Below are 23,024 nucleotides of genomic sequence, written 5' to 3'. Positions count from 1 at the left end.
CTCCCAGAAATGAGTTCAATTATCATCTCTATTCAGATGATTCTCAGATCTCTGCATGCAGACTTAGTCTCTTTGCTGAACTCTAGTCATCTCCCATTGACTCTTGGACATCTCAAACTGGATATCCCATAGATATCACAAATTCAACATGTCCAAAACAGAACTCATTTTCTCCCTTCCCCTGAAATCTTCCCACGCCCAGCTTTCCTATTGCTTTTAAGGCCACCACCATCCTCCCAATGACCCAGGCTTGAAAGGTTGGTGTCCTCCCTCTCCCTCACCCTGAAAATCCAGTCTGTTGAAAAATCTCATTGGTTACATCTTCTCAACATCTCTCATACACGTACCCTTTTCTCTACTCATAGCCCTTATTTCTGTCCTAGGCTAAAGAATTATTGCCTTCTAAACGGTACCCCTGTGTTGGCTCTCCTCAATCTAATTCATTCTCCATTCAGCTGCCAAAGTGACTTTTCTAAGGCATAGGTCTGAAACTTACCCATGTCACCTCCCCTGACTTCTGGGGTCAAATGTAAACTCCTCTGGCATTTAAAACTCTTCATAACTTGGCCTGTTCCTACCTTTCCAGTCTTCTCCAAGTTACTCCTTTCTATTCACTGTACAGTCTAGCTACATTGACACACTTGCAGTTCCTCAAACATGACATTCTATCACCTGTCTCCAAGTCTTTGATCTGGTTGTCTGTCTGTCTCCCACACCTGGAATGCTGCCTCACCTCTGCCTTTTGTTTCTCTGGTTTCCTTCAAGACTGGGTCCAAATCTCACCCTCTGCTAGAAACCTTTTCCTACTGCCTTTCCCCTTCACTTGCTGCTAATGCCTTCCCTTAAACTACTTCCCATCCATTCCGTACTAATTTTATATGTACTTGGTTATTTACGTGCTACCTCCCTCATTGGCATCTAAGGTCCTTGAAGGCAGGGACCGTGTTTTTGCCCTTCTTTGTACCCCCAGTGCTTAGAACATGTAAAGCGTAAGCACTTTATAAATGCTTGCTGATTGACACAACTCATGGTGAGAACATGGTCAGAGTGATTGACATCCATACTCCTTCTTCCCAGGACAGAACTCCAGCTTGACGGAGGCTCAGAGAGCTATTTGGAACCTCAGCATGAGAAAGTGCAAGAAGAGATAGAGATACCAAACCTTACTCAGATCTTGAATCATAGAATTACAGAATTTAAGTGAGCTCGGTAACCAGCTAGGCTAACTTACACCTCACCCCTAAAGCAGGACCCCCTATACTAGATCTGTCAAGATACCACATAGCTTATAATTGAAGCTTTCCAATGGAAGGGAGGGGGACCAAACCACCCCCTCCAAAGTCAGACCATTCTACTTTGGAACAGCTCTAATGCGAGAAAGTTTTTCACACAACAAACCAGCCTGTGTTATCCATTGTAACTTGTCTTTCCTCAGCACCTAGATGACTTCAGTACAGACCGTGTCATTCCTAAAGGCAATTCCTGGGTGAGGAAACACTGGGCATTGGATGGGAAATGGAGTATAGTTAAGAAAGCTTATATCAAATAACATTGTCATGTAGCAAATGATTATCAGAAAACAAATTCTTAGCTACCTCAAGACATCATCAGATAAATAATTATTTACTTCCTTTCAGATGCCTTTACATTCTCTTACTGAGTTTATTTGAAAGAAGTGGTAGGACATTGAGGCATTTAAATACACAAAGAATATGCTTTAATGCAAAAAAAAATAATAATCCTTTAAGTTATGGTTACCAGAGAGACATCAACTTGTGACATTGAATTTCTCACATATTAACAAATATATGTCTATTATACATGTGGATTTGTTGTGTTGTTTTTTTTTTTTAAAGCAGCACATAATATAGGGAGATGATTTTATGCATGGCTTTTGGACACAATCCAGGCTGCACCCCTATAATAGCGTTCAGGGGCCAGGTTGATTCTCCGAACATTCAGCTCTGTGGCAAAGGTCCTTGCTTTCTGGTAGAAAAAGAGAGATTTCTCCCGGTCCACCAGAAAGTTATGGTAGATTGTAGCCAACCTGGTATAAATTTTCAGCTGAGCCCTCTTGTTACCTAAATCCATAGCAGCTGCGAGTGCAAGGTGGTAATAGCCAGCAGCATCAAATGGGTCCTGAAATAACAATAATTATTATGATTATGATTACAATAAAAAGAATAATCACATGAGTCTAACAGATATGAAAAACAAAGAAATCAGGGACTCCCAATGTGGGAATTCCCTCTACTCATGTTTGTAACTGGTCTAGAACTTAGTAAATAAGTCCTAGGGAGTTGCTTGAGGCACACAGAGGTTAAATAACTTACCCAAGGTCACACAGCTAGTAAGTGTCAAACCCACACTGCCTCAAAGCATATAAAAACAAGTTTAGGGTTTAGAAAATGCTCTCCTTACAAATCCTCATTTTGTAGCTAAGGAAACTGAGGTTCAATTAAGCGGCTTGCACAGGGTCATGGAGCCAATAAGGGCAGAAGCAGGGATTTATAGCCAGGTTTTCTGAATCCAAATCCAAAGCTCTTTCTATTATACTGTGGTCATTTAGCTATGATCTCCATATAGAATGATAATATGATTGCCTGAGTCCATAAGCTTATGAACTAAGGAGTTATACTTCCTTCCCCGAAGGACGTTCACATGTATAACACCGATTTATTATCTCTGCATCCCCTCTCAAGGTCAGTTCATCTCTGGACCCGACCTGCTACAAAACCAATCACTTTCTGCTCTGGGATTCCCCATCACTTAGTAACCACATTATAAAGTGCTTTGTAATAGCATTAGTCTGCTCACCAAGGCCCCACAACATTGCTTACTATTCTATTTGGATAATGTCCTATTTGAGGTTTACAAAGTTAGTGTAATGGATTCTGGGGTTACCAGGATTAGTATTTACATTCTCCAATCCATTATGCAGCCCACTAAGTTTCTTGCCTCCATCAAGCATCCCCACCAGACTATTCTACCTCCCCCTGCAAAAAACAAACAACAGGAAACATACACTCAAGACTTTAGTTGTGCATGACTCCTCAAACTTCATCTCTACCCCGACCTCTCCATTCCCGCATTTCTAAGTTGCATGGTCCAACATCACCACAAAATTTTTAGTTCAATATTTGAGGATCTGTGATTTCATCCATGACATTTCTCCCCACCCACCACCCATCTCTACCAATGTGGATCATAGCTCCTCCATGACTTAGCGGTAGACTGTTTCATGAGCTAGTATGACTAAAACCTTTCATTCACTGGTGACCAGCCTCCTAGTGTTGAGGCTTTCTAAGCTCAGCTAGGTGGGTCTTTGCTGAAGTGCCTACATCCCTTTAATGTGGGGCTTGTTGGCCTGGGTTTCATAGACCTTCTAGGCATCCATGGATAGAATGGGGGTGAAATTATATCTTTGAATTCCTTTGTAATCCTATTTTATTTTATATATTTAAAGGCAATTCTGAGAAGGGGCCACAGGATTTATTAGACTGCATGGATAGAATGGGGGTGAAATTATATCTTTGAATTCCTTTGTAATCCTATTTTATTTTATATATTTAAAGGCAATTCTGAGAAGGGGCCACAGGATTTATTAGACTGCATGGATAGAATGGGGGTGAAATTATATCTTTGAATTCCTTTGTAATCCTATTTTATTTTATATATTTAAAGGCAATTCTGAGAAGGGGCCACAGGATTTATTAGACTGCATGGATAGAATGGGGGTGAAATTATATCTTTGAATTCCTTTGTAATCCTATTTTATTTTATATATTTAAAGGCAATTCTGAGAAGGGGCCACAGGATTTATTAGACTGCCAAAGTGGTCCACAAAACCCACAAAAGATTAAGAGTGCATTTTATGTATTTAGAAACATGATTCTGAGAAGAGTCCATAGGCTTCACCCAACAAGCCAAGGGAGTCTGGGACACGTAAAAAAGTTTAAGAACAGATGGGGAAACTGAGTTGCAAAGGAGCCGTGTCTAGCCCAAGGTCATACAGTTAATAAACAGCAGAATTAGGATTCAAACCAAGGTTCTCTTATTCTAAATCTAGTCCTCTTTCCATTGTACCATACTGACTATTTTAGGAATGAATCCTTTGAGGTCCCCCTTCAGTACTTAGGGATGAAATAACATTTTATTAACACACTTACTAACATCAATTTAGAGGACCAAGAACCCTTTCCTAAAAAGGCCTCCAACAAGTCAAAACAGTATATAGGCTTTAGAGCCTGTAATAATAACAATAATAATAATAATAATATAACACATTTAAATGCCAGTTTAAGGTTGACAAGAGGCTTTTCTCAACAACTCCATGAAATAGATAATGACACAGCTAAGAAGTGTCAGAGACAAGATTTGAACACAGATCTTACTGCTATAACTCGAATATTATTTTCATGACATCATGCTATAGGTGGTACACACATTCCCCTTCTTTTTCAGAGGATAAAACTGAGATTCACCGAGACTCACCCAAGGCCAGGGGGCTTATTAAAGAGCAGAGATAGGACTGAAACTAAGCAGCAAGGTGGCGCAATGGATAAAGGGCTAGGCCTGGAGTCAGGAAGACCCGAGTTCAAATCTGGTCTCAGATACTTATTAGCTGTGTGATCCTGAGCAAGTCACTTAAACCTGTTTGCCTCAGTTTTCTCATTTGTCAAATGAGCTGGAGAAGGAAATGGCAAACCGCTCAACTGTCTTTGCCAAGAAAAAACAACATGAGGCCACAGAAAGTTGGACACAACTAAACAGCAGCAGCAACAGAAGAACTGAAAGTTGGCTTTATTGATTCTAAAGCCAGAGGTCTTTACAGTATACCCTATCTCTGTGAGACTCTCTTTGTACCTAGTAATCTATGGGGGGGATGGATTCATTCACTCATTCATTCATTCATTTATTTATGTGAGGTTTGAAAGGGGAAGGAGAGGTCTATAGTGATATACCGCATGATCAAAGTGTTAAGGCATAACCATTAGCTCTGTGTGTGTGTGTGTGTGTGTGTGTGTGTGTGTGTGTGTGTGTGTGTGTGTTCTGAGGTCAGGATGATAAAGGGACAATAATGTAAAAAAGCTCCTTGAGGCTGGGGACTCCTTTGTTTACTGCCTCCCTGCCCCCTCCCACCCTGCTCCCAGCACCTGGCACAACTCCTTGTGGAATTATGTTAAGGACAGACACCATAAACTTAAGTAACACCATGGTACAGAGGAAGGCCCTGGTGAAATCTGGGACCTAGATTCAATGCCTGCCTCAGTCTCTTATAACCAGTATGACTTGGGGCAAGCCTTTACCTCTCTGGACCTCAGTTTCCTCATCTATAAAATGAAGGGGGAGGGCAGCTAGGTGGTGCAGTGCATAGAGCACCAGCCCTGGAGTCAGGAGGACCTGAATTCGAATCTGGCCTCAGACACTTGACACTTACTAGCTGTGTGACCCTAGGCAAGTCACTTAACACCACTGCCTAACAAAAAACAAAATAAAACAAAATAAAATTAAGGGAATGGACTAGGTCACTTTGAGGTGGCTCTTTCTAGCTTGGAACCTATGATTCTTGGCACATTTTACGACTTGGCCTTGAGCTGATCATCTGGCCCTTTTAGAGATTTTTACTGTTTGGGGTTGTATATGGATCATAAATTGATCACAGGATCCTTAAGTTCAGGGCTAGTCTTGTATTCCTCCCATAAGCAGTGCTAAATGAAAGTTGCTGGCAGACTGTCATTGAGTTACTTCCTAACTCAAGGGTAGAAGTGATATTTTATTGGTGTGCCTTCTCTCCCCTGAACTATTGGCTTGCTCGTGTCATAGCTCCAAGCAGTAACAACAGCTTTGCTCCAAGCACAGAATGTAGTAAAAACTCACTGAAGGAATAGTTCACTGGATGGTCTGGGGCAATGGTAACAAATAACAAAATGGCGAAGCTCGAATTTATATAGGGCTTCAAGGTCTGCAAAGCTCTTTGCAGTAAGTCACTTCCTCTGCGGAGTAAAGGGAATATGTCTAGAGGTCTAAGCTTTCTTCTAGCTTTTCCATTCTATACTCCTAAGACTGAATAAATACCAAACTCCCTTTTCCAGTGGAATTCGGAAGAAGCTGCAGTGATGGACTCTGATCACTAGCTGTCGCTGTGAACTCAGGCAGGGTAATCTTTGACAAAGCCAATGCTGAGAGGCAAATGACACAGGGATTTCAGCATCATATGTCAGAGGCAAAAGGAGCTCTGGACACAGAAAGTCAGAGTAGGATGGGCCATCTAGCCCAACACTGTCAGACTACGTAGGAGGAAAGAGATTTGCTCAGCGTTGCCCATAGAGTTCTTGAGCTCTAATCCCATATGTCCAAGTAAGTAACTTCTGGATCTCACTACTTGGAAGGCCTACTGGCACCTCCAACTCAACCTGCTTAAAACTAAAGCGGTGTGACCTTAAGCAAGTCACTCATCCTCTCTGCGGGTCCAGTTTCCTCAAATGGAAAATGAGGGGATTGGACTTTTCAGTTGCCATCTCCAGCTCAGACGATGATCCTATGAATTCACCATCATCCTCTCCAAACCTGATTTTCCTCTCAACTTTCCTGTTTCTGTTGATGTTATATTCCCCCAGTCATCCAGCCTCAAACTCTCTGTTATTGTGGGCATTCTCCACATCTCATAAGTCCAGTAGGTTGCCGTCCAAATTGATAAATGAAATGGTATATGTAAAGTGCTTTGCAAACCTTAAAAATCTATGCAGAAACAGGTTCTTAATATGATTAATCAACCTCTCTGTGGCAGGAGACACACTTTAACACCCCCTCTTCTTGTATACTCTCTAGGGCTTAAGTTTGGAAGCTATGGATCTCTTCTGGCTCTGTTCCTCAGTCTCTTTGTTGTGTTATCATCCATGGCCTGCCCTTCCTAAGCATGGGGTCAGTCTTGGCTCCTCTCTTTGTTCTCTCTACACCTTTCTCTTTGGGTCAACTTATCACCTCTCATGGATTCATATATCTTCTTTATGTTGTCCAGTCAGCCAGTCAAGTCCTACTCTTCATGAACCTGTGGACCGTAGCACACCAGTATAGTCCATGAGGTTTTCTTGGCAAAAATACTGGAGTGGTTTGTCATTTCCTTCTCCAGTGGATTAAGGGAAAAAGATGTTAAGTGACTTGCCCAGGGCCACACCGCTAGTAAGCATCTGAGGCTGGATTGAAACTCAGATCTTCTCAACTCCAGGCCCAGCACTCTATCCACTGAGCCATCTAACTGCCCCTTCTCTATGTAGATTACTCCAAAATCTATATAACCAGCTTGAATCATTCCAATCTCATATTAGCAACTGCCTGCTGGACATCTCAACCTTGATGTCCTATGGGCATCTCAAATGTAATGCATTAAAAAAGAAACTTATATTGTCCCTTAAACCCATCCCTTCTCCAAACTTGCCTTTTCTGTTCCATTTATCCAGAATCACAAACTTGGAATTATCCTAGAGTCTAGGCACTTAGTTGCCCCTCATTCCCTCTATCTAATCATTTGCTAAGTCTTTTTAATATTACCACCATCACATCTCTTACATTCATTCTCTCCTTCATAGAATCACTTCTCTAACCCAGGACCTCATCATCTCTTTCTTGGACTATTATAATAGCTTCCTAATTAGTCTCCCTGCTTCTAGGGTCTTACCACTTCAATCTGTCCTCCAAGTAGCCACCAAATTGATATTCCATTGTGTGTCTCATAACGTCACTACCCTGCTCAAAAAATCTACAAGATGCTTTGTAGGTTTCTATTGTCTGTAGGACCAAATACAAACCCCTCAGCCTGGCATTTAAAGTCCTCCGCAATCTGAGAAATAAGGAAACAAGATGGTTGGAGGGGTGGGGATAGAGTACTGGGTAGAAGATGGAAAAAGCTGAATTTCCTTGCTCAGGACTAGAAAGTTAAGACTCTGCCTGAGAAGGATAGGTCAGAATAAGGTACCAAGTACTCAGAACAATAGAAGGTCAATGGGTGGCTTATATTTGGCATGGAAGCTTTTTGACAGGCAATGTGGAGGGAGACAGATGGGGTGTAGGGAGGACATTATAGGCAAAATCCACCCATTCCAGAATTTTGCCCTTTGTCTTGACTGACTCAGAATTGCATCTCTACCAAAAGATGACATTACTACAGATTTCGGTATAATCCCTAGTAGACATGGGAGTCAGAAATCCTGGGTTCGAATTTTGGCTCTGCAGTCTGGACCAACTCACTTTCTTCTCAGGGCCTCACTTCCTCATCTGTAAAATGAATTCAGGCAGTGGACTTAAAGTGATGTTTAAAGCTTTTTCAGCAATGCTGCCCATACTGCCATGAGATGCAGCTTTTTTTTTCAGTGGAAAATGCCACTTTTACCATTAAGCCTTCCCTTATATATCTCATTCTCCCCTTACCCTACAATCTGAAGATATGGATCTCGTCCTCATAAGGTTTCCTAGAACTCTCTACTTTTCTTGTACTCCGTTTGCATTCTAAGTTGTATTCTATATTGCTGTAAATACATCTTATAATTCTACTTTTCCCCCATCCCATCTTTCTTTGGAATTTTGAATATTGCTGTCAAGGGCACCACCATCTTTCCAGTCTTCCAGGTGCACAACCACGGTATGATCCTTGACTCCTCATTCTTACTCACGTTAGATAGCTAATCAATTGTCAAGCCTTGTCCTTTCTATCTCTATATTATATGCTCCCTTCTCTCCACTCCCCCAGTCATTTCACTACTACCAGCCCTCATCACCTCTCATCTGGACTACTGAAATAGTCATCTCATTGATCTCTCTGCTTCATGCATCTTCCTGCCACTATCCATCCTCCACACAATTGCCAATGTGACCTTCCTAAGTTATAGATCTGACCACAGCACCACTCAGTAAACTCAGCGGGGCCACACTACCTCTAGGATCAAATATAAAACTTCTCTGTTTTGCATTTAAAGTCCTTCACAACCTGGGCTCAATCCTTCTCTCCTTCCATCCCCAACCTTCCCATCCTTCTTACACATGACTGGCCTCCACATAGGACCTTTCTTGTTTTCCCCAGCTGCTAGTGGGACCTTCTCTTCCAAGATCACCTTGTACCTGCTTTTTTATGTACCTCTATACGTATATTGTCTCCATAATTTGAATCTAACCTCCTTGAGGGCAAGACTATTTCACTTTTGGCTTTGTAGCCCCAGCATCTAGCATAGGACCTGGAAAAGTAATGCCTTAAAAATGCACCATTGATGGATTCTAGACTATAAGGGAAAAGACTTTGTCATATTTATCTTTGAATCTTCAGCCCAAGAAGCTAGCATGGTCCATTGTATGTGATTAGCATTTAAAACATATTTAATCACAGTTTTTTAAAAAACTAAAGTTAATAACAACAGTAATAGTAATAATGAAAATAGTTCAATAATAATAAAATAATTATAAATAATAAAACAAATTTATTTAAATAATAACTAATAATACACAGCTATAAGATAATTATTACAACTAACATTTATTTACATAGTACCTATTATATGCCATGCACTGTACTAATATTGTAAATATTATCTCATTTGATCCTCACCACAATTCTGGGAGGTAGGTGCTATTATTATCCCTCTTTTATAGACAAGTAAACTGAGGTAAATAGGGGTTAAGTGCCTTGCCATATAGACACATAGTTATAAGTGTCTGAGACCAGATTTGAACACAGGTTTTCCTGACTCTCTCATGCCACCTAGCTGTTCCCCTACTATGTGCCAGTCGTTGTGCTAAACTTTATACATGTAATCTTATTTGATCCTCACAGCAACCCTGGGAGGTAAGTGCTATTATTATCATCCCCACTTTGCAGATGAGGAAATTGAAGCAAGCAGACTAAGTGAATTGTCCAGGGTCACCCAGCTAGTAGGCATTTAAGGCTGGATTTGAACTGAGGTTCACCAGACTGGTTACTAAATTTAGCATCATGCCACCTAGTTGCTAATAACAAGAAGCTTCATACCCTTTTGAATCACTTAACCCATAGTTGAGGAGTTCCTCCTCCTCTTCCCCCAATCCAGGCCAAAGCAGTTCTTGAAAATGCTGATAAGCAGGAATTGTGTCTGCCAGAGCCCAAGGGGCCCAGTCTGCTCTCCATACCTTTAGGTCATAGAATATGAGGTCCCCCAGGATCAGATACACCTTCACGTAATACAAAGTCTCTTCATCAAATTCCAGGGGTGATGAGCACAGAGATAGTGCCTTGAGGTAAAAGTGTTCAGCCAACTCACACTGCCTTAGGCGGTGGTGGACTGCAGCCAGCCGATGGTAGGCCACACGCTCGTTTAACCGGCTTCCTGAGGGAGACAACATGGGGTGGGGGAGGATCAGTAAGATCAAGGATGCTGCCATAGAATACAGGTTTCAAACCTAGGGAGGATATTTTTCTTAAAGAAACCCACACATAACACAGAAACAAAGGACCCAGAGAGAGAAAAACACACTGGGTCACCAAAGCCCCAAGAGGACATGTGGCCACCAATCACTTTTATCAATATCTGCTTATGTATTATATTCAGAAGTTTGGCTGTGAGGGGTGGAGGAACAATTATGGTATAATAGAAAGAGACCTGGCAGAAGTTAAATCAAGAAACTTGGGTTCAATTCCTAGTTGTATCATTAACTTTGTGATCTTTTAAGCAAGTCACTGAGTAACAGTTTCCTTATCTATGAAGCAGGGAGTTTGAACACATACTCTAAATCACCTTTTGGCAATGATGATAGATAGCATTATTATAGCGCTTTTAAGGTTTGCAAGACATTGTTCATATTATCTAATGTGATCCTCAAAACAGCCCTGGGAGGTAGGAGCAATTATTATCCGCATTTAATAGATGAGGAAACTAAGATTGTTGTTATTTGTCCTTCATACTGAAAGAGGACCAATGACATCATGGTCTTGGGGTCAAGGTATAGTGTGTTTGCTAATTAGTCCAGTACAAGCTCAGAAGGCTCTATAACAGGTCGGGCACACATAGTTTGTTTGCACATTTGGGAGGGAGATGTCTCTAGATTTGTGTATCTCACGTTTCTTTTGTGATGCTACGATTCTGCTTTGCTCATAGAACACTACACCTTCTTTGATGATGGGCGGTCCTACGTCAGCATCTCCCATGTCTCACAATTGATACTAAAGTTCTTCAGAGAGACCTTGAGAGTGTCCTTGTATCACTTCTTCTGAATGCGTTCAGTGATTTGTCTGGGCTCATAGGGCTCAAACTCATGTTTTCCTGACTTCAGGTCTAACACGCTATCCATTGCACCACCTGTCTTCTAGCAGGCTGTATTCTATGTTTTAGGATTCCTTTAGTAGATAGAATCTGGGCTTTGAAGCCAGGAAAACCTTGGTTCGAATTTCACTTTTGATACGTCCTGACAATGTGACATTGTATAACTCTCATAAGCCTCAGTTTCCTCATATGTACAATGGGGACAAAAATACCTATTTTGCTTTTGCTCATCCTAAGGGTGAAATGAGATGGTGTATCTAAAGCACTTTGCCAACTTTTCAAAGCACTATATAAATGTCAGTGGTTAGTGTGGTGATGATGCCCTCCTCCTAATGAGCAAATGAGATAATATCTATAAAGCAATTAGCAGAGTAACTCCCTTCCCTCTTCCTTTTATCCCCACCCTCTTCCCCCATCCCCCTTTCTTTCACCTTCTCCATGCTATCCCATCCCATCCCACCAATGATATTGTTACTACCCCTCACCACCCCCAACTGATAGTTGACAAAGGTGGGGCGAGGAATACTGAGTGAGAGTAATCTTCTCTTTCACAGAAGGTCATTAAGATCCAAGGCTTACCTAAGTTTATGCTGAGGGCAAGGGATGTGTGTGCAAATTCTAGACATTCCTGGTAGGACTTGAGAAAGTACAGCAGTTCCACCAACTTGTTGCACAGTCGGAGTTCAGTCTCCTTGTTACCAGTCCTAATAGCAAGAGGAAGAGCCCGGTCCTACCACCCCCCGGTAGATAATAAGTTGTAACAAGTGCTTCTTTCAGACATCCAGGCTCTCAACTCTGGAGTCACCCTCATGCTAATGTATCCAGTGAGTTGCCAGATCTTTCCAATTTCACCTCTGCATGTCTCAGACCAGTGCCATTCTCTCTAAGATAATATTTATAAAGCCCAACACATAGTGTTATATAAATGCTAGTTGCTATTATTATCATTACTATTAATTTCTCACATGATCATCGTATCTTTTTTATCAAGATTAATGAATTAGACTCCCAGTTGGGCTCCCTTTTTCCAGCCTCTCCTCCCCTTTCTAGTCTATCCTCTGTACAACTTCTAACATAGCCTTTCTACAACACAGGTTTGACCATAGCACCTCTCTGCTCAAGAAGCTTCAGGGGTTTCCTAACACCTCTAAGATAAAACACAAACACCTTTGTTTGACATTTAAAGTCCTTTACAGGTTCCAACCTAGCTTTTCAGACTCATTTCACATTATTCTCCATCATGTACTCTTTATTCCAGACAAGTTGGACTCCTTTCCTATTCCCTATCCTCCACATTTTATCTCCTATCTCCAGATATTTGTACAGGCTGTGTCCTTCCTCACTCCCCATACCTGCAATGATTTCCCTTCTCACTTGTATCTCTTGGAATCCCTAACTTCTTTTCAAGGTTTTGTGCAGATGCCACTTCCAGCATGAAGCTTTTCTTGACATCTTCCCCACCCCTCAAATCTTAGTGCTGTCTTCTCCCCCTCAATTACTTTATATTTTGCATTTGTTTATCTCTATTCATATTATCTTAGAGGCAAGATGGAGCCACTGAAGGTTCTTGTATACTTCCTAGTAGAGTATAAGTTCTTTGAGGTCAAGGACCATTTTATTTCCTGTCTTCCCCCCCCCCCCCAATACCTAGGACAGTACTTTGCATATGGTAGGTGTTTAATAAATTAAGGATGAGTGAATGAGTCTTATTGATTGTGGATGAAATGACTGACTTGGACAGCTGTGGATTTGTTTGGGGATGAATTAGTTGACTTAGATTGTTGAGGTTCACAGCTATTTCTTTGTTCTAGGACTGTAAAAAAGGTCAGCCTTGTCTATGTGATTCCAAGAGTGCTGAATATAGACCAGAGAGCAGCAAAGCTAAGAGTATACCTGGACCCCAGAGGAGGAAAACCAGGGCATCTCTACAGTACCATCACTCTTCTCCCTTTGCCCAGAGGCAATTAATGGTTAACTTGGAACTTCAGAAGCCCAGGAAGTGAGTGTGCTTTCCACTATACAACCCAATGGGATAGTTCCTAGACCCAGAGTTCTTCAGAGTTCTGGTCCCCTGGTTATGGGGAGGGAAAAGTTCCTAAACACTACTGAGATCTTGAAGAATTCTTGGCTAATAAAATCCTGTAGTCTAACCCTAGTGAAGCAAGTGGTAGTTCTTGAGCAGTGTCAACCATTTAGGGGAGGGAGTATCATGGGAAAAAGAGTAGCATCACAAAATTAAAGGAAAGGCAAAAGAATAATCTGTGATGTGAGGGATCAAAAGACCTAGGCCAAGGCCTCTGTCCTTACTGTGAATTATGAGGACAGTGAAGATCTGATGGGCAGCCACTTTATAATCCCCAAGTTTGTTTTCCTTCTGGAGGAGTCCAAGTCCTTTGGGCAGTACCAAAAAGTTCCACTTTGTGGAAAAAAAGGGGAGACTTATCACAATGTCAGGAGGTTGCTCACTGAGCAACCTCAATTATGTTTGCCTTTTGGAAGAGTCCAAAACCCTTAGGGTAAGATCATAAGGCAGGAAGTCTGTATCATCTTCTTAGGTGAAAACACAATTGGCTGACATCCTGGGGGGCTGCCACTCTAGCTACTCCATTTGTTTCTCTTCTGAGGATAGGTCAAACCATAGAATAGAGCTATGAGACTCAAAGACTGTTCCTGGCGGCAAAGGTGGGACTCATGTGAAAGAATTATAGTGACGGTTCATGGATTACTGTGAGCCCTTTGGTGTGTTTTCTGAACTTTCTGTGGGGTAAACTCATCTCTGCACTGTGAGCTTGAGTACTCACATAGAAGTAGGAATTTTTTTTAACCTATATCAATAGAAACCTAGACAACAGCTATATTGAATTTACATTCTGAAATTTCCCAGAGGGAACTCTGGGTAAGGGAAAAATGAGCCAAAGACAGTGATTTTTGAGAGGTGACCAAGATTGAGTACAGCCCGTGAAAGCCCAGGGCCTTGAGTTCTACAATTAATTATCATATAAAAAAGAGTAATATAAGATAAAATATAACAGGTCTTTTTGAGGCAGAATATGGAGGGCCTTGAATGCTAAATAAGAAGTCTGTATTTGATTCTGTACTGAATGAGGAGCCCAAAAGGTTTCTAAGGAGAGAAGTGACATAGTGAGATGTATATATTAATAAGAATAGCTTGGTAGCCTGTATAAGCTATACTAGACAGAAAGATATTGCTTTAAGGTGTTAAAAAAAAGTGCTCCATATATTATTTCATTTGATCTTCACAACAATATGGTGAGGAATGTGTGTGTGTGTGTGTGTGTGTGTGTGTGTGTGAACATTTAGGTGGCACAGAGGATAGGGCACTGGGTCTGGAGGCAGGAAGATCTGAGTTCAAATGAGGTCTCAGACACCTACTAGCTGTGTGATTCTGAGCATGACATTTAACTTCTGTTTGCCTCAGTTTCCTCATCTGTAAAATGGGGATAATAATAGCACCTACTTCCCAAGGTTGTTGAAAAGACTAAATGAGATAATACTTATAAAGTGCTTAGCACAGTGCCTGGCACATAGAAAGCACTATATAAATATTAATTCTTACATATGCACAAACATATATATACGTGTATATGTATTCATGTATATGTACATATACAACCCTCATATATGTATATATTTACATGTACATATATTCCTATGTATATGTGTGTATCTATTATGGTGGTATATATATATATATATATGTATATGTATATATATATATATGTGCACAGATGTACACTATATATATATATATGTGCATAGGTATGTGTATATGTAAGTGTATATATACACACTATCAAGATACCTATGTGTATTATGATCCCCATTTTATCGTTGAGGAAACTAAGACTTAGAGAGGTTAAAAGTGTTACTCTTGGTTGTACAGTGACTAAAATGCCAGAGATGAGTTTCAATCCCAGATTTATCCAGACTTCAAGTCAATAAGTCTATCCACAATACCACATAGCAAGAAAAAACACTAGGAGACTTAAAAAATCCAAACAGATAATACTGAGTGCCTTTAGCAGCGGGAGTGGAGAAGAGATAAAGAATGATAGGAATCTTACCAGGTTGGACTCTAGGATTTAGGCAGCTGATAGGTCCTGGGTGGTATTGGAGAGATGGCTCGAAAAGGGAAAAGGGGAGGCGGGAGTGGGGGGGAAGAGAGATCAAAGGTTTCTAGATTTAGAGCTAGAAAAGTCCTTTGAGTTCATCTAGTCCAAACCCCTCATTTTCCGGAAGAAGAAGCTGGAATAGAGGGCAGAGGAGGCAGGGGACAAAGAAGAGAGAAGAGAAAGACTCTGGGACAGAACAAGACAGGCTCTGTTCTAAGCAGTTTACAAGGACAGGAGAATAGGAGCATTAACAGAAAATTCCTTGCTCACGTGTAGCCCTGGTAGAGGTTAAAGGGAGTTTAGACACTTGGGTTCATTCCTGGATCCAACAAAAGCCTTTGGAACTCTGGCTCACACCCCTATTTTTCACTCTTCTTACCTTTGAGGAGTACTAGCGCCCACTCACCCTGTAGAAGGACACTGCCTTTTCTCTCTCCCAAGAACCATTGAAGAATATGTCTCCAGCAGCTTCAAACATTTCCAACCCCAGGCTGGGATCTCCAGTGTAGAGGGCAGCATCTTGAGCCACCTACAGAGAACAGGGAGCCTTTTAATGACTCCCAGCTTGTCAGAGTCATAAATCTCTAACCCAAGGGGCCCATTTCCAAACCTATTAATGGTCCAATTTGGTTTCAGAAGTAACCCTTCTCTCTGATCACACACGGAGGCTGCTTTCCTTCCTCCCTCCAGTTTTACAAGCCACAGATCCCTGCCCCACCCTCACCCCTAACACCTCCCCCCACCCCCCAACTCAGTACCCATATGCACATCATAGGAAAAAATTGCTCTTATTTCAAAGTCATAACCTCCTTCTGGTGGTCAAAAAGCAATAGGAAAATATAATCTCTTTGACCACTGTAGTTACCTCCCATTTCCTGAGTACTATACTGTGCTTTATACACAGTATATGATTATTCCCAGTTTACAGGAGAGGAATGTGAGGCTCAGAGAATTCATGTGACTTGGGTGGGGTGACACAGGTAGAAAATGTCAGAGCCAGGATCTGAACCCAGGTCACCTTGCTTTAAATCTAACCCTATTTTAAAATCTGGGCACAATTAGGTAGCCCTTTGGTAAGCCTGACATGGTGCTGCAATGGACAGGGGCCTGACAAAAGGTTACTGGTACCATTAAGCTTGCTACCATAGCTTAAACATGATCTAGTTTACAAAGTTCTTTCCATACCTAAAACCCAAGACTGAAAGCAAGAGGAAAGAGAAATTAAGACCAGGGGAAAAATACTAAAAGTGGGTATCAAAACAAGAGAGACTAGAAGACACAATGATTCTGGGAAAAAGGTCTAAAAAGAAGAGGAAAAAATATCAATAGTATATAGGTATCTATAACACAGTGTTTTGTAATCCTAAAATGCTTTATATGTGTAATCCTATTTGATCCTGTCTACAATGCCTGAAGGCATGTAATAGAAATCATATTCTTCCCATTTTACAGATGTGAAAACTGAAGCACAGAAAATTAATCAATCAATAAACATTTATTATGTGCTGGGTACAAAGGCTAAATGACATGCCCAAAGTCAGAAAGTGAGTAGCACAGCTGAGATTCAAATTCAGGTCTCTTGATTACAGAACTATACTGTATATACTTAAAGACAAAGAGACCCAGAAAGAAAGAACCATAAACCCAGTCTGACTTCAAAGCATTAAGCTGAGGATAAGGGAAATTTTAGTTACGTAGTCCTCTGCCCTCATCAGACCACATCTAGAGCACTGGATTCGGTTTGGGGAATAATAATATGGAAAGCATCTAGAAGATGAAAAGAGAATTGGAAGCCGTGTCCTTTAAGGATCAACAGAGAAAATTAGGAATCTTTAGGTTGGAGATGAAAAGACCTGTTTGGGGAGATGGAAGCAAGGGGTAGGATTAACTTATAATTTTTTGAAGAGTTGTATAGAAGAGGGATTAGAAGTCATGCCTGACCTCTTAGAAAAGAAAGAAGATGAATGGATAGAAGTTATAGGGAGAGAGTTTTCAAGTTGATAATGGGAAGAAGAACTGTTCAATAGTGAAATGGGCTATGGTAGGGAGCAGTCTTGCTCCCCATCTTGAAGCAATATTTTCCATGACACTTGTGATTTGGGTAGGTAGTAGACTTGGTGAACTCTGAAGTGTCTTTCAGTTCAAGAGATTCTTTTCCATACTACTATTTGTTTCAAAACATTTCCACAGCAGAGAAAAGCCTTGGTATATGAGAGCTGGAGCTCAACTTAGCAAATCTGTTCTGACCTACCTTGGGGTTTTGGTATAGGCTTCCTGGGGAAAGTGGGCTCTAAGTTGAACCTTGATAGAAGGGTGGGCTTTTTTGTGAAAATACAGCCTTAAAGACATAAAAATGGTGATTTTAAAAAATGTTATCTTAATATACTATCATATCCTAAATGAATTTAGTTTGACGAAAATTTATAGAGCACCATTGTCTGCCTAACCCTCTGCTCATACAATTTAGAATGGGGAAGGACTTTGTGAGACCATCCTGTCCAATCAACAGGCATTTATTAAGTGCTTATTATATACCAAGAACAATAGGAAACCAAGACCTGGGGAACTGAAGTGACTTGTACAAAGTCACACAGGTAGCAACCAACAGACCTAAGATTCAAACCTAGGTTCTTTGACTCCAAATTCACTACTGATTCCATTACTGCACATTCCTCTGACTTAAGCACTGGGGAGTCAAAAATGAGTAAAGTATAGCCACCTCCCTTTAGAAGCTCATAATCTAGTGGGGTTTAGGAATAAAGAAAGAAGAGCAAGCAAGCCCTTGAGCTAATCTTTAATAAGATAACCTTCAGTGTTCTCCCTTCCTGCACAATGTAGGCATCTAGGTGTCACAGAGGATAGAGTGTTGGACAGGGAGTCAGGAAGACCTGAGTTCAAATCCACCCTCAGATACTTACTAGCTGTGTGACTGTTAGCAAGTCACTTAACTTCTCTCCGCCTCAATATCCTCATCTGAAAATGGTTATGATAATAACAGTAACTACCTTATAGGGTTGTTGTGAAAATAAAACGAGATATTTGTAAAGTGCCTTGCTTAAAGAGCTATATAAAGGCTATCAGTAGTATTAGCATTAGTATCAACTTGCTTTATGCCCCTCCAACATAGCATACTTAAACTTAACTTCAGTAATCACTCATAATTCAACCCACCTGAATGTATAGATCTACTAATTCAGTCTGTCTCAGAATGTAATAGATCTTTCCTGCCTGGAGCCAAGCATATGCCTCTTTTTCTTTCTTCTGAAGGTCTATAAATATTCCAAGACTTCTCTTAGTATATTCAAGGGCTGACTTGTAAGCTCTGAAAAAAATTAATATTATAATAGAGATCCAACTCATAAACTACTTTTCACTCATTACATTTTAGAATAGGATTTTAGGGTGAGAAGGGAACTTGGAAATTATCTAGTCCCACTCCTCATTTCATATAGACACAAACAGAGTCACACAGAGGAGGGGAAGTGACTTGCCCAAGGTCATACATCAAAAGGCAACTAGGTGGCACAGAAGATAGAGCACAGGGCCTGGAGTCAGGAAGACTCATCTTCATGAGTTCAAATCCAGCCTCAGACACTTACTAGCTCTGTGACCCTGGGCAAATCACTTAATCCTATTTGCCTCAGTTTCTTCATCTGTAAAATGAGCTGGAGAAGGAAATGGCAAACCACTCCAGGATCTTTACCAAGAAACCCCCTATGCCGCCCCCCCAAAAAAAAGGCTCATGAAAAGTCAGACGTGACTGAAAAACAATTAAACATACATCCAATGAGTGATAAAGTTGGGATTTGAGCTCAAATTCTCTAACTACAACTCCAGTGCTCTTCTTATGATAGGCTATCTTTTGCCATAGGTTATTTCTCAGATATATTGTGAGCTTTTCCTTAATGAGTCTTCAGGAAAATGAATAGATTTTCTTGCATTCTGCATTATTTCTTTCCTCATCCACTACCCCATGCTGCCAGAAGTTAAATTCTCAGGTAAAGTTCTTTCTGCTAAGTACATTGTGAGGAGCAACAGCCCAAATCCCTGTGACGGGTGGTCTCTCACATTAGGGCTCATGATTCATCTGTTGTGGGGAAAGACTTTAATTTGGGAGAGTGGAAAAAACTGCATTAAAGAGACAAGTAGGGTTCACATTGAGAGAGAACATTATAGTTGCAAAGTACTTTATTTGCATTATCTTGCATCAGAGATGACCAGCCTAGTATAGTAAAAAGAATATCAGGGGATGTGGGTCCAAAGTTAGGCACTGCCACTTACTAACCTGTGTGATCTTGGGCGGTAATGACGAGTATTTATGTAGTGGATGTTTGGCAAGTGCCCAGATCACCTAAGATGGAGACGCCCAAGTGGAGATGCCAGTACTCTCGTCTCCCCAAAGGAAACTCTAAATAGGTGCCTCCATCTTAGGAAATATGCGCTAAATACCCTCCACATTTATATAGACTTATAACTTTAAGGTTTTCAAAGTGTTTTATGTAATTTATCTCCACTGATCCTCATAACAATAACAAACAAATAAGTAGATGCCCTTATTATCCCCTTTTTATAGATGTGGAATCTGAGGCAAACAGAGGTTAAGTGACTTGCCCAGGGTCACTCAGCTAGCCTGAGGTCTGATTTGACCTCTAGTCTTCCTGACTCCAAGCCCAGCACTCTATTTCACCATCTAGCTGCTTTGAGTTACTTCATTTCAGTGCAGCTATATGTACAGTGTTATGTACAATCGTGTTTTTCTGTTCTATTACATATATAGAATATTCTATTTGATGTTTCAGTTTAGAATTTAGTTTTTTTTTTGTAAATAGTACAACTGAAATGGTACAAGATATAATGGTATACTTATAATCCAGTAAAAAATAATTAAGGTAAGTAAGTCTGAACTTAAGAGCAAAACTCCACAGGAGTAGGTGTTAGGAGACATGGGTTCAAAGTCTTGGCTCAGCCTCCGACTTTCAGTGTTAGGCAACTCAGTTCCTCCGTAAGGGCCTCACATTCTTTCTGAAAAATTAGGGAGTTGGACCAGATAGTCTCTAAGGGCCTTTTTTAGTTCTTTTCAGTCATTTTTCAGTCACGTCTGACCCTTTGTGACTCCATTTGGGGTTTTCTTGGCAGAGATATTGGAGTAGTTTGCCATTTCCTTCTCCAGCTTATTTTATAGATGAGGAAACTGAGGCAAACAGGGTTAAGTGACTTGCCCAGGGTCACCCTGCTAGTAAGTGTCTGAGGCTGGATTTGAACTCAGGTCCTCCTGACTTCAGGCCCAGTGCTCTATCCACTATACCACTCAGCTGCCTGATTTTAGCTCTAATGTTCTATATTTTATGGTGTCTTCCAGTGCTGACATACTAGGGAACAACAGCTCCTTTACCATGTGACCATATGCAAATGCAAAATCATGGAGCCGCATCAGTGAGCTCCCAAACCATTCAGCCCATTTAATGCTTCTCACCTTTCTGTACCTAAGGAAAGATACAGCTGACTGATGGTTTCCAGTAGCTGCCCTTCTAGAACTTTGTCTGACATCCTCCTGGCCAAGGAGAGTTGATATTCATTGTAGATGACACACTGGGCCTCATTTGGCACAATAGTGCTGTAGAAATGACACAGCAGTTGGGTTGCTTGGAGCTGGCCTGGGAAAGTCAATAATAAAGGAAGGAAGGAAGAAATAGTGAAGAGCAAAGCATGACACAGCCCTTCTATAGCCACAGGGTGTGATTACAGTTCAGGAGTTATGACCAGAAATAAAAATGGTCTGGAACAAATAGGGTGGTGTGAGGGGAAAAAAACTCACAGCACATAACAATGGCAAGGCATATTTCTTTTGCATTTCACAAAGGTGGTTGAGTTGAAATGAATTTGCAGTTTAAAAATACTTTTCCTCCTAGCAGCCTTGGGGGGGGTTGGATGTACAAGTATCACTATACCCATTTGAAAGATAAAGAAACTGAGGTTCAGAGATGTGAAGCCTACTGGACAAATAGTGGCAAAATGATTCCTTTGAGGTAGGACATTTTCAGTCGAGTTTCATAAGGAAAATAAGCATATTTCATGAATTTGAGGTGGGTTTGGAAAATGGGTCCAAGGAACTCCTGGAGCCCTGGAATAAATTCTAGAGGCTCCCAGAGTTGCCTGATTATCTCTTAAGGTATGTTTTCAACTCTAATAATCTCATGTTCTAAGGTCCCTCCCAGCTTTGACCTTCTATAGTTTTGTACCCAGACTTGGAAGCAGAGAGTTTTTGTGCTTAAGGCAAGGGACATTCAAAAGGAAAGCCCTATTGTGGCCAGTGAGGGGTGAAAGTTGGGAGAAGGAAGCCTGAGGTTTCTTGGATGCTGAAGGTCTTCCAGTGTTGACACTGACCTTTCAGTCTCAGTATGCTGGGACATGAGCCTGCTCCCTCTTTCATAATTGTGATTTCTACTTGTATCCCATGAATCATAATTATGGTGGCCACTCCATGCCTTCCCACTCCACTCATCATTCTTGTCTTATTCTTTAAAATTATTTTTTATATTTATATTATATTATAATGGCGTCACCCAACTACATCAAAGAAAAAGAAAGAAAAGATAGGAAATTAAAGGATAGCAAAAGAAAAGAAATGAAAAGTTGAAAAAAGAAAGAAAAGGTAAGTAAAGAAAGGAAATAAGAAAGGGAAGGAAGAGGAAAGGAAGGGAAGAAAAGGGAAAGGGCAATGGAAGAGGAGGAAAGGGGGAAAGGAAAGGAAAGAAAGGGATAAGGTAAGGAAAGGGGAAAAGAGGGGGAAGGAAAAGAAAAGGGAAGGAAAAAGAAAAGGGGAAAAGAAGGGGAAAGGAAAAGGAAGAGGAAGGGATGGGAAAGGGAAGGGGAAAGGAAGACAAGGAAATAGGAAAGGGAAGGGAAAAGGAAGGGAAGAGAAAGGGAAGGGAAAAGGAAGAGGAGGGGAAGGAAGGGAAAGATAAAGGAAGGGAAGGGAGGAAAGGGAAGGAAAGGGAAGGGGGGAAGAGAAGGGAAGGGAAGGGGAAGGGAAGAAGAAAGGATGAGGAAGTGAAAGCTGAATGTGGTAGAACTTCAGGCAGGCCCAAAACAGGGTAGAACAAAAGCATTTCTCTTGTTGTTTATCGTTGCTTTGTTTGGCCCTGTTTTAGAAGTGTCATATATTTAGAGTTGGAAGGACCTCAAAGACTAGCCAGTCTAACTTCTTCATTTTACAAATAAGACTGAGGTTCATGTGTGTTAAGTGACTCGCCCAAGGTCACTTAAGTGGTAAGTGACAGAACTAGGATTTGAACTCAGGTCCTTTGACTCTAAATCCTGTGCCCTCTACCATACTCCCTCCATACTTACACTGAGACTATTCAACACCAGGGGCAATTGTCTACCGGTCAAAAATAACTGCCCCAAACCAGCGAGAAGACAAATCTGTTCTGGCTCTGAGTGGGTGCCCCGGGGGGGAGATGGAGGTAACACTTACTTTCAAAATGACTCATTTCCATGGCCACCAGGAATGCCCACTCATAATAACACTTCCCTTTCTCCTGTTGAGCTCCTCTGGTATAATGCTGCCCCAGCCAGAGGAGAACTTGGACAAATTCTCGGCCACACA

The 23,024-nt window shown here is 41.1% G+C and overlaps 1 protein-coding gene across 1 annotated transcript in view; it reads right to left on the bottom strand.

Annotated features, from left to right (window-relative positions):
• Positions 1-1,694: 1,694 nt before the first annotated feature.
• SH3TC1 (SH3 domain and tetratricopeptide repeats 1) overlaps positions 1,695-23,024 on the bottom strand; it is a 110,206-nt gene continuing 88,876 nt past the window's right edge. The window contains 7 exon segments of the mRNA XM_078148317.1: positions 1,695-2,139; positions 10,153-10,349; positions 11,862-12,012; positions 15,822-15,944; positions 18,587-18,737; positions 20,889-21,069; positions 22,893-23,023. Coding sequence (XP_078004443.1) covers positions 1,882-2,139; positions 10,153-10,349; positions 11,862-12,012; positions 15,822-15,944; positions 18,587-18,737; positions 20,889-21,069; positions 22,893-23,023 — 1,192 coding nt within the window. The 3' untranslated portion in view covers positions 1,695-1,881.

This window comes from Phascolarctos cinereus, unplaced genomic scaffold, assembly GCF_003287225.1.
Source record: "Phascolarctos cinereus isolate Bilbo 61053 unplaced genomic scaffold, phaCin_HiC Scaffold_9;HRSCAF=440, whole genome shotgun sequence".
NCBI classification, from domain to species: Eukaryota; Metazoa; Chordata; class Mammalia; order Diprotodontia; family Phascolarctidae; genus Phascolarctos; species Phascolarctos cinereus.
Note: the sequence above shows the minus strand (reverse complement) of the source record. Positions and strands in the feature narration are given on the sequence as shown.